Source organism: Carcharhinus amblyrhynchos, chromosome 6 (assembly GCF_965287045.1).
Source record: "Carcharhinus amblyrhynchos chromosome 6, sCarAmb.v2.hapA, whole genome shotgun sequence".
Lineage (NCBI taxonomy): Eukaryota > Metazoa > Chordata > Chondrichthyes > Carcharhiniformes > Carcharhinidae > Carcharhinus > Carcharhinus amblyrhynchos.
Window position 1 is genome coordinate 61476236 of NC_137329.1, and position 17625 is coordinate 61493860.

At 42.4% G+C, this 17625-nt stretch overlaps 1 protein-coding gene across 1 annotated transcript in view; it reads right to left on the reverse strand.

Moving 5' to 3' along the window:
- LOC145344340 (low choriolytic enzyme-like) overlaps positions 1–17625 on the reverse strand; it is a 198883-nt gene that overhangs the window by 45969 nt on the left and 135289 nt on the right. The window contains exons 4-5 of the mRNA XM_080191470.1: positions 10926–11007; positions 97–221 (exon numbers count right to left, since the gene is read on the reverse strand). Of these exons, the coding sequence (XP_080047596.1) occupies positions 97–221; positions 10926–11007 (207 nt within the window). The remainder of the gene's footprint in view (positions 1–96; positions 222–10925; positions 11008–17625) is intronic.

Here is a 17625-nt window from a genome sequence, read left to right on the forward strand (position 1 = left end):
GTAGCACACCGATGATGGATCACAGTGTTATGTATCTGTTTAGTTATGAAGTCCCTATGGAAAATCTACTCAAACCGATGTGTTGTCTACACATACCACAATTATATAACTTGTTTATCTTTAAAACATCTTTGGTAGAGAGCCCTCGGGATTGCCCAATTTCAACATTTGGATCTGGTATTGGTACCATGGTAGGACTCCCATCCTTGGTAAAAGCAGTTCTGCAATAAAGAATAATAAAGTCAGTTACATTTCACTGTACAGTTCTTAATTTGATATTTAATAAATAAACAAAGTTTAATGCTGGCATGAAGTCATTCATATTTGGACAAAAGAAATATAAGTTAGAATAATTTCTAAATAGTAAGAAGTTGGGACCTTTAGTGGATCAAAGAGATTAGCAAATTCAAATATGTAGATTAGAAAAAGCTAGTGGATGGACAGAATTGGGCAATCATAATGGGGGCCACTTTTGACATTCTTTATGGAGATGGGGAATTTACTGAGTGCACTTGAAGTAGGCAACACTTGAATAAGAGATATCAAAGAATGGAATACATAGCAGTCTAAATATTTAGCCATGAAATAAATTTCTAACATCTCAATAAAGTGCTTTATTTTCAGATACGTTGATTCAGCAGATTTGTTGAGGGAGTATCGTATAACATAATGGAAAATGATAAGCATCTAATTATTTATATTTATATGTTTGTCCATATACTGATCAAGATCTCAAAGATAGAATATAGCTATAGGCCAACTCTGAGATAAAACCCCAAGAATCTATAGAAATTAATTGGTGCTATTCTCAAATCGATAGTTGTCTTTAATAATAATATCACAGAAGTGAACATTTTGATTATGTGGCTGAATAGAACTGTTCCAAGAAGTGGCCAGAAGCAAGTTGGTATTTGCCCCTATATGAATATACAGATGTCACCTTTGGAGATAGAAAGGGTAGAATGGAACCTTTCCATTTGATTTATTATCACATGCATTAGTATGCAGTGAAAATATTGTTTCTTGCTGTTATACAAAGCATACCATACATAGAGAAGTAAAAGACAGAATGCAGAATGTAGTGTTACAGTCATTGTTAGGGTGTAAAGAAAGATCAACTTAATGTGAGATGTGTCCATTCAAAACATGCATTGCAACCACAATGTCACAGGGTTTTCAGGATCCAATGATTGATTTAATTGGATCAGCTCTCTCATTGATCACTGACTCATGCTAATGTCATCTGGGACTGCTTTGGGCTTCTCCTCTCCAGCAACACTCTGATGAAATGTGGGAAGTGAAAACAGGCTGTCCAGCAGGACTCATTGCAGATACAGGCTTGGCTCAGGAATGCTTGTGGGAATCACAACCAGGCCCCGGGGGTTTTGGGAGGGGCAGCACTGTGCGGGTCCTGGACTGGCTAGTTCAATCGAACTGACCAGCAAACTGTAGGCTGACAGTTCAAGGCCACTGCACATGCGCAGCGTTCCAGAACTGTCAGACTCTGGCGTGAATAGACCCTGCCCCCTGAGCTTTTAATGATATTCATGATTGTGACTTCTGCATTGCACAGAGTGTGGGAGATTCAAGTGTGAACTCCCACTGAAAAAATAATTGTGATTTACACCAGTTTTCCCGCAAATTCAGCATTTAGAATTTTTTGGGGAGGATTACCCCCATCCCTAAATGTTCCCAATAATAACTGCTGAGTGACGCCACTCTCTACTTCTCTAGTCTGTGGGTGGATTTCTCTCCCCAAAAAACAAAAGTTGCGATCTAACCTAAAAAGTTATCAGGGTGTGATCTTACCGGCTTGCACGTTGATCAGCATGGTGAGCAAGCAAGATTGTGTGAGAGACAAAAATTTAGTCTGTGCCTGGTTTCTCGCCTCATGCAAACTTATCAGCCCTGTTTTGCCAGCGAGACCAACTTCATGTCCCTACATGTCAGCAGTGTGTCCTGTATGGCATCGTCTGGTCTCATTTGTACTTGCCTCCTCGCTGGTTGGACCTTCACACCAGCAAGAATCACAGCTGGTCTCCACCAGCAGAGACCGAATGTGATGGTCCAGCTGGGAGGGTCAGAGGCCATTGAAGCTCCTGGGTGTTCAGGGAATTGCCAGGCAGTGCCCCATGTTCCGTGCAGAATGGCAGTGCTCATTGGGTACCCTGGCACTACCCTGTTGATCTTCCTGGCACTGTCTCTGGGCACCCTGGAACTGGGCACTGGGCACAATAACTGCAGTGCTAAGGGCCTGAGTTGAGGTGGGGCAATGACAGCAGGGAGGCAAGGGGAAAGTTCTTCAGGGTGGGGGAATGCTCTACAGGGTGAGAGCTCTGCAGAGGTATTCAATGTTGGGGGGAGGGAGGGAGGTGGTGGGGGGTGGGGGGTTGCTGCTGGTTGGCCAGGGATTTTATTTGTGGAGACCGGAAAAAAGATGGGCAGCGGAGAGGGTGGTAACAGGTGACTTATCGGGAGAACCCAATGCCCTGATGCCTGTGAGAAGGTCATGGAGGCATTTACATTGCTGCCATAGAATTGCTGCCATTGAGTGAAGGGTCTGTGATAATAGTATACCTCCCATGGTAGAGGAGGGGACAGCCTTCGGGAGGGGGAATTGTCACTGCTGGGGGTAGGACTGCAGATTGGGGTACTCCGTGATGGGGGGAGTGAAAAGGTTGGGGCTGACTCAGGAATGTTTATGGGGCCACGATTGGGCCATGGGGGTGTCAGGAGAGGCAGTACTGTGGAGGTCTCAAGCTGGCCTTCGAGCTGGCCAGCAAACTGACACTTCACTGTCATAGCCCCAACACAACTCAGGCCCTTAGCACTATAGTTATGGTGCTCAGAGAGCACTGCCAGGGTGCCTAATGGGCACTGCTATCCTGCACTGAACTCCTCACTCACCTGATGAAGGAACAGCATTCCGAACGCTAGTGGTGTTTACTACCAAATAAACCTGCTGGACTTTAACCTGGTGTTGTGAGACTTCTTACTGCGTGTTTATCCTGCACTGAACACAGGGGCACTGCCTGGCAATTCCCCAACTATGGGGGGGGGTGATGTCCTTGGTGTCCATAGTGGGTGGGTGGCAGGACCTGTTTTAGTTCACTGGGAGATTGGGGTACCTGAACAGTGGTGCCCCGGGCAGTCTGCAGCCAGTTTCACTGGTGAGGTTTGGCATGACCCCCCACCCCCTTCCCCCTGCTGACTAGTGAGAATTGCACTTTGGTGCAAAAAAGTTACAGTCATAAGATTGCATTTTCAAAGATTGCCCAAAAAACAGGCCTGAAACTCTCTTAATTTCTCATTCATTCGGCATTTAGAATCTTGTTCGTAAGATTGCACCCAAAGTGTCATAAAAGTCTGAAAATTGGAATGCTTTGTACTGGTTTCTTTATTTGACACTTTGTGTAATAAAAAATCTCCATGCAATTCTCGCCAGTGTTTCACATAAGGATGATGACTGACTGAAAAGACTGGCACAAATAATTCTCATTTTCAGACACACTTAGGCTGTAATCTTACAATTGAGAACTCAGACGTGTTGTTTGGATGAATTTGAAAATGCATTCTTATGAAACTGTCACATTTTTGGGCCAAAGTGCAATTTTCACCTGCATAGTGCAGGCCCATGCATTTTGGAGGGAATACTGGGACAAATGCTGGACATCATGGATAGTTGACGGCCCAGGAGTCAAGCCTGCAAGCTGGCCTGGAAGGCAGTGGCAGCAGTAGTAAGTGGCCGCACACTGACATGGAGTACCTGGGGCCAGTGCTGGAAGAATAGAATGAAAGATCTAATTGATGTGTACAAGATCAGAGGGATTGGCAAAGTAAATGTGGAGAGGACGTTTCCACTTGTGGGGCAATCTAGAACAAGAGGTCATAGTTTTAGGATAAAGAGTACAGATTTAAAACAAAAGAGGACAAAGGGTGGTGAGTCTGTGGAATTCACTACCCCAGAGTGTGATGGGTGCCAGGACTGTGAGCAAAGTTAAGGAGGACACAGATTTTTAAGCTATGGATTTGAAAAGCTATGATGAATGGGGTGAACAGACAGGAGAGTTGAGGCTGTGATGAGATCAGCCATGTTAGTGTCACACCGACTTTCCTGCCCAGCACTGGACATTGTCTCCAGAACAGAAAATTCCACTCACTGTCTCATTTTAACCTCCTCACTGCTTCCTTCAGGGCCCGCAAGAAAGTCTTCAGCCCAAACTGCCCCCCACCATTCCTCATCGCAATCATTAATTGAGGCTTGCCTCCTCCACTGACGACTGAGAACCGAGAGTTAACGAAAACCAAAACGTAACTATAACTTACCACTGGCATTCAGCAAGGGCTAAACTTTACTACTGGACTCTGGAGCTGCCTGACTCACCATACATTCAAGAAATATCTCACTCGGAATTACTCTTTATGTGTGATTTAAGATTCATTTGTTGCTACAAGCCCAGAGCCTTCAGCTCATTCACTCATTCTGCTTGGTATGATCTCCATTGGAAAATCAGGGGACAGTCTTCCTCGAATCCATCTTCTTGTAATTGCCTACCTATCTGTCCATTGATTGGATCTTTTATGGAGCTCTCCCTTATTAGGGCAGAACAGCTGCAGGCAGTTTGGGTGATTCACGCACCTGTTAGAACATTCCAGCGATTTTAATGCAGTTTGTCTTGTTACCATGTAGGGGAAGTCAAGTCATCACATTCAGGTGTGCTGAAGGGGGTGAGGATTGGGGATGGTTTGGCGGTTGGGAGGGTGTAGGGGGAGGGTGGATTTGTGCATCTGTAATGATCGGGGGGCAAGAAGACAGAGGCTCATATTATTCAGCAATCGGGGATGGGAGGGTCATGAGGGAGCCATGTGCAAGGAGGTCCTGGATTGCGGGAAGGGCGGAGGTAAGGAGTTCGGTAATGTTGTGAGCAGGTCCCCAATGTCTGTGAGGGGAGGAGGAAACTGCATCTGGCCTGGGGGCAGGGTTCTGTCAGGAAAGCTGCAGTTTTGGTGCTTTTTCTTCACATGTGCAGTTTGTGGCTCAGCTCCAAGCTGCAGGCTGTCTGGTGAGTTAAGGCCGGCACACTAACTGGATACAAAATTGGCTTCTTGCCAGGTGCCAGAGGGTAGTTGTATAGGGTTGCTTTTCAAACTCAGGCCTGTTACCAACGGTGTGCCTCAGGGATCAGTACTGAGTCCACTGTTATATGTCATTTATGTTAATGATTTGGATGACAATATAGGAGGCATGGTTAGTAAGTTTGCAGATGACACCAAGATTGGTGGCATAATGGATAGTGAAGAAAGTTATCTCTGATTGTAACATGATATTGACCAATTGGGCCAGTGGGCTGACAAATGGCAGATGTAGTTTAATTTAGATAAATGCAGGGTGATGCATTTTGGTAAACTGAACCAGGGCAGGACTTACTCAGTTAATGGTAGGGCACTGGGGAGAGTTACAGAACAAAGAGATCTCACGGTACATATTCATAGCTCCTTGAAAGTGGAGTCACAGGTGGACAGAGTGGTGAAGAAGGCATTCAGCATGCTTGATTTCATTGGTCAGAACATTGAATACAGGAGTTGGGACAACTTGTTGAAGTTGTACAAGGCAATGATAAGGCCGCACGTGGAATACCGTGAAAAGTTCTGGTCATCCTATTATAGAACGGATATTATTAAACTAGAAAGAGTGCAGAAATGATTTACTAGGATGCTACTGGGGCTTGATGGTTTGGGTTTATAAGGAGAGGCTGGATAGACTGGGATTTCTTTCTCTGGAGCGTAGGAGGCTGAGGGGTGATCTTATAGAATCCTGAAAATAATGAGCACAGATCAATTTGATACTTAATATCTTTCCCCAAAGGTAGTGGAGTCTAAAACTAGAGGGCATAGATTTAAGGTAAGGGGGAGAGATACAAATGTATCCAGAGAGGCAATTTTTTCACACAGAGGATGACGAGTGCCCGGAATAAGCTGACAGAGAAAATAGTAGAGGAGGGTTCAATTTTGTCTTTTAAAAAGCATTTAGACAGTTACATGGGTAAGGTGGGTATAGACAGATATGGGCTAAATGTAGGCAATTGGGATTAGCTTAAGGTTTTGAAAAAAAGGCTGGCATGGGCAAGTTGGGCTGAAGGTCCTGCTTCCATGCTGTAAACCTCTATGACTAGCCACATGAGATAGAAAGCTAGTTAGCAAATAGGAAGCAAAGAGTTGGTAAAATGGGTCTTTTTCTGATCAGCAGTCAGTGACTAGGGGATTCTGCAGGGATCTGTTCTCAGACCCCAACTGTTCACATTATATATTAATGATTTGGAAGAGGGAACTGAATGTATTATCTCCAAATTTGCAGATCGTACAAAGTTGGGTGGGAGGCGGAGCTGTTAGAAAGTTGCAGAGATGCTTCAGCTATTTTTGGACAAGCTGAGTATGTGAGCATGTGCATGGCATATGCAGTATAATGTGGATAAATATGAGGTTATCCACTTTAGCAGCAATAATAGGAAGACAGATTATTACTTGAATAGGTATAAATTGAGTGAGATAGATAATCAACAAGACCTTAGAGTCCTCGTGCATCAGTCACTGAAAGTACGCAAGCAAGTACAACGAGCATTAAAGAAGACAAATGCTATGTTGGCCATCATAGTGAGAGGATTTGAGTATAGGGATAGGGGTGTTTTGCTGCAATTGCATAGGGATTGGTAAGGCCACACCTGGAGTATTGTGTGCAGTTTTGGTGTTCTTATCTGAGGAAGGATGTCCTTGCTATAGAGGGAATACAGCAAAGGGTTACCTGGCTGACTCCTGAGATGGCAGATCTGTCATATGAGGGGAGACTAAGTCAGTTAGGATTATATTCACTGGAGCTTAGAAGCGTGAGAGGGGATCTCATAGAAACTTACAAAATTCTAACTGGGTAGATTCAGAAAAATGTTCCAGATTGTGGGGGAGTCCAGATCTAGGGGCCATAGTTTGAGGATAAGGGGCCAACCTTTTAGAACTAAGGTGAGGAGAAATTCTTCACCCAGAGGGTAGTGAATGTGTGGAATTCACATACACAGAGTATAGTTGAGGCCAACATGTTAGAAATTATATATATATATAGTGTATAATATATATATAGATAAAGGGATCAAGGGATACAGGGGGAAGGGAAATCAGGATATTGAATTCGATGATCAGCCATGATCAAAATGAATAGTGGAGCAGGTGCAAAGGACTGAGTGGCCTATTCCTGCTTCTAGTTTCTTTGTTTCTATGATCTTGGCCTTCCTAGATAGAGGTATTTAGTATAAAAGCAGAACAAATGCTGAACCTTTAGAAAACTAGTTAGGCCAGAACTAGAGTAGTCATCCAATTCACCATCCATTTAGGAAAGATGTAATGATCCTCGAGGGGGTCCAGAGGGGACCACCAAATGGTTCCAGGAATGTGGTCTGCAAATGTTCAAGAAGGCAGCTTACCACCACCTTTTCAAGGGCAATTAGGGATGGTCAATAAATGCTAGCTTGGACATGAACTCCCAAATCCCAGAAATGAGTTAAAAACAATTGGGGCTTAAATGGTAAATTAAGACGTGCTGTTTAGGCATATTGACCCGCACAGGTGCCAAAGTGTGACGACTAGGGCAATTTCACAATAACTTCATTGCAGTGTTAATGTAAGCATTACTTGTGTCTAATAAATAAACTTTACTTTTACTTTACTTACTTTATCTGTGGCATAATGTAAAGGCATCTTGCAGCTTGGTATCCTATATTCAGTGGATGCATCCCAGACAGGAAAAGGTTGCCCCTGCTTGAAAAACCCTGCTTTTGCAGTTCCTGAACTGTAGGTACACCTAGAGAGCTGTCAGGGAGAGATTCCTAGGATTTTGACCCAGTGACATTGAAGAAACAGCAATATATTTCCAGAATGGTTTCAGGAATGAGGGATTTTAGCTACAGGGTTAGATTGGGCAATTTGGAGTTGCTCTTGGAGCAAAGCAAATTCAAGGAAGGTTATGATAGGTTTATGTAAGGTTAATGATGAAAACCTGTTTCCAATAGTTGAAAAGGATTATAGGACACTTGGATTTAAGATTTTAGGGAAAAGATAAGGAGGCTGTGAGAGAGAATATTTTTACACAGCAAGTAGTAATGGCGTTGAATTTGCCGTCTATGAGAATGGTAGAAGCAGAAGTGAACAATGATTTAAAATTACTGGATGGGCACTTAATTAAATTAAACTTGCATGGTTATAGTGATTGAATGGGGAAGTAGGACTGACTAGGTTTCTCCACAGACTGTTGTCATGGACTCAGTAGGCCAAATGGCCTCCTGTAAAGTCCAGGATCTGGATACAGGGAAACCTTTGACATTCAGTGGTAAACTGGAATATTTGGAACATGGGGAGGACCTGTACTAAACCAAGCAAAGGATCATCAAACCAGAGAGCTAAATTTTAAGATAGGGCGATGGTCTTTCCCACTGACTGAAGTTCAGTGCCAGGCTGCCTCCACCGACCCAGGAAGTCACACATGGATTTTACGATCATCTAGCAGTAAATTGCCTGCGATTGTGGATTCTGTCCCAGGAAGATTTCCTACTCCTTAAGAGCTCCTGGTGAATCAGATGGCTCTAATGTGATGATGCTGGTGTTGGACTGGGGTAAACACAGTAAGAAATCACACAACACCAAGTTAAAGTCCAATAGGTTTATTTGGTAGCAAAATCCATTAGCTTTTGGAGCGCTGCCCCTTCGTCAGGTGAGTGGGAGACATATTCACAAACGGGGCATATAAAGACACAAACTCAATGTACAAAATAATGGTTGGAATGAAAGACTTTACAGGTAATCAAGTCTTAAAGTTACAGACAATGTGAGTGAAGAGAGCATTAAGCACAGGTTAAAGAGATTTATATTGTCTCCAGACAGGACAGTTAGTGAGATTTTGCAAGCCCAGGCAAATTGTTATGGGGGTTACAGATAGTGTGACATGAACCCAAGATCCTGGTTGAGGCCGTCTTCATGTGTGCAAGACTTGGCTATCAGTCTCTGCTCAGCGACTCTGCGCCATTGTGTATCATGAAGGCCACCTTGGAGAACGCTTACCCGAAGATCAAGTGGCAGCCCTCCATGTATCAGCACTGCCTCTGAGAGCAGTGATGAATGTTGAGATAGGAGTTGGTCTCATAGCAGTAGCAGCGTGGATCAGGAGTACAAGCCGACTGGAGCAACCTCTCAGCTAATCAGCCATGCCACAACAAGGGGTGACAGGTAGGCACCAGTAATCAGGAGGCAGGGGGTGGAATTTTCCCGTCTCGCCTGGCATGGGAATCATCACAGGCGGGACACGGACCAGGCAAATGTCCATTGACCTTGGGTGGAATGTCCGGCCTTGGGGTGAGTGGAGCTGGAAATGCCCAGGGTCTCTCAAGCCTTTTCTAGGCTGGGGTGCATCCACTGAACACAGGTTATCTGGACTGGAGGAAACGCTCCCTGCACCACAGTCAAACTGCAAGGTTTATCTGGCACCTTCACACTGTGCCATAGATAAAGTAACTGCAGCAGCAATATAAGGTCTGTAAGTGGCTATTAATTCTTTTTTTTTTGCTCATTTATGGGATGTGGGCATCGCTAACCAAACCAGTATTTATTGCCCATCCCTAATTGACCTTGAGAAGGTGGTGGTGGTTAATACACCCACAGTGCTGTTAGGGAGGGAGTTTCAGGATTTTGACCCAGAGACAGTGAAAGTATGGCAATACATTTCCAATTAAGGATACTGAATAATTGGAGGGGAACTCCAGGTGGTGGTATTCCCAGGTATCTGCTGCTCTTGTTCTTCTAGATGGTAATGGTCATGGATTTGGAAAGTGCTGTCTAAGGAGCCTTTGCAAGTTCCCACATTGCATCTTGTAGATAGTACACACGGCTGTCACTGTTCGTCAATAGTGGAGGAATTGAATGTTTGTGGATGGGATACCAATCAAGCATGTTGCTTTGTCCTAGATGGTGTCAATCATCTGGAGTATTGTTGAAGCTGCGTAAATTTAGGCAAGTGGATAGTATTCCATCACATTCCTGACTTGTGCCTTGTACATGGTGCACGGTTTTGGGAAATGAGGAGTGAGTTATTCACTACAGGGTTCCTTGTGTTGGATTTTCTTGCCTTTCTGCAGCAAGTTTCTTGCGGCAGGAGATTGTGTGCCATTCAGTGCCTGCCAGATCTCCTGGTCTCGCCAATGTTAATGGGAGCACACAGTCAGGGACAGGGCCAGAAAACTCTGGCCCTAGTCTTTTACCTGGTCTCATAGCTACAATATTTATATGGCTAGTTCAGTTCAGCTTCTAGCCAAAGGGTGTGAATGTTTTCCTTTCTCTATAATGTCATTGGTAAAGTCCTATCAGAAGTGGGTAAGTGATGGATCTTGCATCCTGACCTGCCAGTCGTCTCCTAACAGGGGCCTAAAGTTTCAACCAGACGGAAAGTGGGAACAGGTATGGAGCAAGCCTCGGACCGACAGTCAAAAGCCTGGCCTGGGACTGTTATTGCAGGTATTACAACTGAACTGAGTATGAGTCCTCAACAGTTCACTCGGAGTCACTTTATGATTGAAAATTTACTGAAAACAATAGATGTTTTTTCTGTTTTGAAAGATTGAACGCTTGTTCATGCTGAATCACAGCAGTACATGTTTCCCATCAGTTGGGAGTAGTAATGAGTTTAGCTTGGAAAACAGGCTGCACACGGTTAAGAAAACTATAGCACAGGGACAAGTCCCTAAAAAACCACATCGCCAGCCAAAAGTTGAACACACTGATCAAATTCAAAGTGAAATGTACTAGCAAAATGATATTCATAAATCAAATGAATGAACAAATGGAAAGTCGTGTATATGTAAATATATAGAGGCAAAGACTAGTCTCGAACCTACCTGGAATAATGCATGATTGAGCCATAATCATATTTTATGCCTAGATTATTTGTGTCCAAAATATTAAAATTATGTTCTTGTCCTGTAAAAATAATACACCCAGAATTAATTCACATTAAACTTTGTGCACTGATGTATAAATACCAACCTAGAAAACTGATCGAAGTTGACAGTCAGCCATAAAATATTTATAGGATCAAGAAAAATCAACCATAAAAAGATTGGCACCAAGTTAACAAACTAAAAACAGTCCCAGCTGTTATTCTGTTGACAGGTGAAGCTAAGTACCAGAACTTTAGTGTAAAACACAAAGCAAAAATATTTGCAACAATCTTCAACGGTAAATGCTGAGAGGGTGATCCATTTTAGCTTCCTTCCCACAATCAAGGATACTCGTTTTCAGTCAATTCAATTCACTTCACATGCTACCATGAAATGGCTGAAAGAATGGGAGATTACAGTCTCCAAAACATCCCAATTCTAGTAGTGAAGATCTGTATTTCAGAATTAGCTGTACCTTGAGTCAAGTTGTACCAGTATAGCTACAACACTTGAATCTACCCAACAATGTGCAAAATTGCCTCCTGTCTAAGAAAAGCAGGTCAAAACCAATCTAGCCAATTACCTTCCAATCAATCTACCCTTGATTATCATCAGTGTGATGGAAGTTGTCATTGACTATGCTATTAAGCAGCACTTACACATCAATGCCCTGGTTACCAATGCTCAGTTCGGGTTCTGCCAAGCCAGTCAGCTCCTGAGGTCATTAGTCTTTCTCCAAACATGGGCAAAATAATTAGAGTGATAGAGTCATAGAGGTTTACAGCTTCGGTCCAACTTGTCCATGCCACCCTTCTTCTTCGAAACCCCTAAGCTAATCCCAATTGCTCACATTTGGCCCATATCCCTCTGTACCCATCATACCCATGGTAATTATCTAATTGCTTCTTAAAAGATAAAATTGTACCCACCTCTACTGGTACCTCTGGCAGCTTGTTCCAGACACTCACCACCCTCTGTGTGAAAAAACTGCTCCTCTGGACACTTTTGTATCTCTCCCCTCTCACCTTAAACCTATGACCTCTAGTTTTAGACTCCCCTATCTTTGAAAAAAGATATTGACTATCTATCTTGTCTATGCCCTCATTAGTTTATAGACCTCTATAAGGTCACCCCTCAGCCTCCTAAGCTCCAGAGAAAAAAGTCCCAGTCTATTCAGCCTCTCCTTTTAACTCAATCCATCAAGTTCTGGTAGCATCTTAGTAAATCTTTTCTGCATTCTTTCTAGTTTAACAATATCCTTTCTATAATAGGGTAACCAGAATTGCACAGTGTTCCAAGTATGGCCTTACCAATATCTTGTACAACTTCAACAAGACGTCCCAAATCCTGTATTCAATGCTCTGACTGATGAAACCAAGCATGCTGAATGCCTTTTTCACCACTCTGTTTACCTGTGACTCCACTTTCAAGAAGCTATGAACATGTGCCCCAGATCTCTTTGTTCTGTAACTCTCCCCAACGCCCTACCATTAACTGAGTAAGTCCTGCCCTGATTCAAACTACCAAAATGCATCACCTCGCATTTGTCTAAATTGAACTCCATCTGCCATTCATCAGCCCACTGGCCCAATTGATCAAAATCCCGTTGCAATTGGAGATAACTTTCTTCACTGTCCCCTATGCTACCAATGTGTCATCTGCAAACTTATTAACCATGTCCCCCATATTCTCATCCAAATCATTAATATAAATGACAAATTACAGTGGGCCCAGCACTGATCTGTGAGGCACACCGCTGGTCACAGGCCTCCAGTTTGAAGAACAACTCTCCACAACCACCCTCTGGCTTCTGTCAAGAAGCCAATTTTGTATCCATTTAGATACCTCACCCTGGATCCCGTGAGATTTAACTTTATGCAACAATCTACCATGAGGTACCTTGTCAAAGGCTAATTGAATTCAAGAGGTGAGGTGAAAGGGACTGCTTTTGACATCAAGTTCTTCAAATTATTTGTATTTATTAGTATACATTAATACTGCAATGAAGTTACTGTAAAAATCCCCTTGTCACCACACTCTGGCACCTGTTTGTGTGCATTGAGGGAGAATTTTAGCATAGCCGAAGCATCTAATCAGCGTATCTTTTCAGATTATGGAGGAGACTGGAGCAAACCCACACACAGAGGGAATGTGTTAAATCTGCATAGACAGTGACCCAAATCAGAAATCAAACCTGGGTCACTGGCACAGCAATGCTAACCACTGTGCCAAGGCAGCATTTGACAGAGTGTGACATCAAGAAGTGTTCTAAGGCTGAAGCCTACAGCCACTAATATCTGCAATGTTTTATTTTAGCATTTTATTTCTCTTTTGCCCTTGATTTTAATCCTATAATGAATACTTAATATTATTTTGCATTGAATCATACCTGGTAGATATTAATCTAAATGTAGCTGTGATTAATTAATCAATAGTAATCAGTATGAAGTGTTTCCCCAAAACATTGGGCTGAATTCTCAATCCCAACCATGGCCGATGCTCACAGAGAATCAAGAAGTGAGAAATCTGCTGGTGTATAAACATATTGCAATTTTCCCAGTTGTGGGGTAATAATAGGTCAGTCTTTCCACGAACAGGTGTCATGAACACAATTTAAATTCATGAGCATTTCATGAATAATAATCAAAACAGCTAGCCACCAGAATCCCATCAGGCCTTCCAATCTTGCACCAAGCTAAAGAAAAATTATGACGGTCTCAAATTCAATTGATAAAAAGTGGCAAGGTGGTCCTCAATTTGAAAGAAACTTTGAGGTGAGTGCAACATACAAAGTCTACATGATGACATGGTGCTGCACTGCTCCTGCATGTTACCCTGCTGGGACAAATCAGTTTTGGCCCTTTATTTCAATGTCAAGTGGTCTTCATGCTCCTGAACCCATGAACACTTATTCAAATCAGTACTGCACCTGGGATTGGGGAGTACAGAGATTGCACATACTAATGACTATCTGGACAGTACAGTGCTGCAGGATTCATGCAGCTGCCACAACAAAGGTCTGAATTTTGACTAGAGGTGTGGTGCGTGGGGGGTCTAATGTAGTTGCAGGGTGGTGGGGAGGTTGTGGAGACTGCCTGACAAATACAAAAGGGGAAATATGGAAGGAGGGCTGTGCCAAGAGAAAACACAAGGGAGGTGTTACAAAGGGGAAAGTTGATCTCTTCTCTGAGAACTAACACTCAACCACTCAAAGCTAAGTACCCTGCTTCATAATCTGTTAATTGGTGTGTGAGAAGGGGTAATATCTGTGCTTCAACAACTTTTCATGGTTAAATCAAAATAACTACCTGAGACTCTCTCTGTAAAAGCAACAAGTAACACTTTATTTAGCTAACCAACAGTGAACAGGTTAACTAAACTAATAACAAACCGAATAAAACATTCTAATGGAATGCTGTTTAGATAATACAATTAATAAAAAAAATGGAAATTTTAGTCACTTTCAAAATATAACCATGTTTTATCTTCCAGAATCTTCTGTCGTCTTTGCTGATTTCTTCTGTCTTCACTATCGAGATGAAGCTTTCTTTTAAGACATAAATATGCCCTAGCACAGGCAGTTGTTCTCTGGCTGTCTGGAACTGGGAGCTAGCTATTATACCCTTGATGACATACCAAAATCCCCACAATAGAATTGGTTTACAGGTTACCAAAACTTCAAATTCAAACCTGAAAGACTGCTTTTATTCAAATGCCTAGTTTAAACTGATTGGTCAAACTTCAAAAACAGCCTGTTGTCTTAGCAACTCAATTGCCTAGCCACGTAATACATATGTGTACTCCATGTGCACCTGCATCTCTTCAGTTCAGAAAAAAAACTACCTTTTTTTAACAGAACCATGAAATGCTTTCCTCCCTTAGCATTTTATGAGTTTTTTTATATTACAAACGCAAACTTGACAACATCCCTCTTAAGAAAAAAAATGAACTATCATCATGAAAAGATGGCTTCATTTTCCCTTTCTTTTAAACTCACGATAAAGCATTTGCAATAATATTTTCATGACCCACAACATGTACAATCTATAAATTAAATGCTCCTAATGTAAGGTTCCAATGAAACAGTCTGGCATCCTTGTCCTTGAATCTTTCTAGAAATATTAAAGGATTGTGATAGATATACACAATCATTTCAGATGCGTTGTTTGTAATGTAAACATTAAAATTCTGTAAGGCCTATTACTAAACTTAATAACTCCTTTTAAATTATGGAAAATTTTGGCTTTTTTTTGAGTTTTTTTGAAAAATAACTGATTGTGTAATTGAAATGCCAATCAGCCTCCTCTGACAACACAGCTCCAACACCTACATTGCTGGCATCAATGGTGACTTTAAAGGGTTTCAAAAAATTTGGCGTAGTGGTTAACACTGCTTTCAAATTCTCAAATGCCTCCTGGCATTGTTCTGTCCACCAAAATTTAATTTTTTTTTAACAAATCTGTCAATGGTCCACTATGCTACTAAACTTTGCAACAAATTTTCTGTAGAGTCCGCTCAATCTTTCTTCGATGATGGTCTTGGAAATTCCTTGATGGCCTTTGTCTTCGAGTTATTATCCTTCATGATGTTGTATCCTAAGAATGTCACTTCTGCAAATCTTGTTTTTGCCAAGCTTATGACCAACTTTCCCTTCCATAGTCTCTCGAAAAGTTCTGCCAAATGCTCCATGTGATCTTTCCACGAATGACTAAAGATCACTAAGTTATCTATGTAGACAGCACAATTAGTCAATCCTGCAAGAATTCTATTCATATTCCTTTAAAAGTAGCTGGTGTGTTTTTCATCCCAAGGGGCATTACTTTAAATTTATGTAGCTCATTTGGGGTCACAAAGGCAGAAATTTCTTTTGTTCTCGCTGACAAAGGTACTTGTCAGTAATTACAAAGTAAATCCAATTTTGTGATGTAAGTAGCCTGTCAGACTTTTTCCACACAATCCTCCAGCCTTTGAATTGGGTATGAATCAGATTTAGTCACAGTATTGACCTACACAGGATCATTAAATACCATCTGGTTTGGGGACAAACACAATCAACGAATTCCATTTGCTTGACTTGAACCTACGGTGTCGTCTTGTAGCATCACTTCCATTTCCTTCTGAACCTGTGCTGCCTTGAGAAGATTAAGACAATAGGGATGTTGTTTTATCAGAACAGCATTCCCAACATCAACCTCATGTACTATATCATTAGTCCTTCCCATGCTATTCCTGCATAGGTCCTCATTGTACTGTAACAAGTCTTTTAATTCAGTTCTCTGTTCCTGAGACAGATTACTCACCACCCGATTCCATTCCTTAAGGACTTCTTCATTACTCAATTTATCCTGAGGCACATCAAAATCCGCATTATTTGGATTTGATTCCTCACTCTGAGTGGCAGTAACTAATGCCTGTTTCTCCGGTTCCCTTTCCCTGTCATAGTACTATTTCAGCATGTTCATATGACGTACCCCATACAACTTTTTCCTATCGGCATCTTTGCCAGGTAATTCACCTGACTTAATTTCTTCTCAATCTGATAGGGACCACTAAACCTGGCTTTCAAGGGATCTCCTACTGCTGGTAATAGCACCTGTGATTCATCCCACGGACAAAAGTATGAGTTTTAGATTTCTTGTCTGCTCCTTGTTTTATTAGGTGTTGGGCCATCTTCAAATGTTGTCTAGCTAATTCACCTATTCTGTTTAATCCTTCTCTCACCTCAGACGCATAATCTAACTGTGAGATCTCTGACTTCAGGCCTACCAACTTTTCCTTGATTAATTTAGAGGACCTTTTACTTCATGTTCAAATATCAACTCAAATGGAGTAAACAGAATTTGAGAGGCCTTCACGCAGCAGCTTCAGCTTCATTGATTTTGGACCTGCTTCCAAACTTCAGGGTTGTTACTATGCAATTGGCAGTATTTTCTGTGGTTTTCACTGACTTTTCAGACCTGCTATGGAACTTCAGGGTCTTTGGCATATACTTGAAAGGATGCAGCAAAAGGGAAAAAAGATTGGTGTGGGTGGGAGAGGAAGGTCTTACAGAAGGACAGTGAGCTATAATGGAATTGGGATGGTGGTAAAGGTGTCAGTGGATGAAGCTGCGGAAGGAAGGAAGGTGTTTGGGTATGAAACTGGAAGGATGAGAGATGAAGGTATCAGGGGGAGGTGAAGTTGCAAGAAGGGGAAGCATCTTACAGGGAGAATGTGTAATGATGGAGGAAGGGGTAATGGGGAAAGGATACAAGTTGGAAGATAAGTGTGAGGGGGAGGAAGAAATATGAGGGGAGATTGAAGAAGGTTGGGATAAAGTGTCCAGGTGAATGTGCAACAGAGAGGCTTCTTGCCTACTGGGGACTAAACTGAGGGTGGACATGGGAGGATCGAATGATGAGTACTGGAAAGGGCCAAGGGAGCCAGGTGGTAGATAAGCATGCATCAGTAACAGTAGAAAATGTGCTGAGGGTGCTTGGTATGGACTTGAAGAGTTGCATGGACCCTAGGGGTAGGACAGGGGAGGCTGAGAGATCAATATGGATGAGGGCATGGAGTTCAGAAAGGCAGGAAATGTGCATGTTCACCTGTAAATTGTTGGAGAAGATGGGTTTGGGCTGTAGTGTAAGGAGGGGAACTCGAACGTTATGCCGGGGTG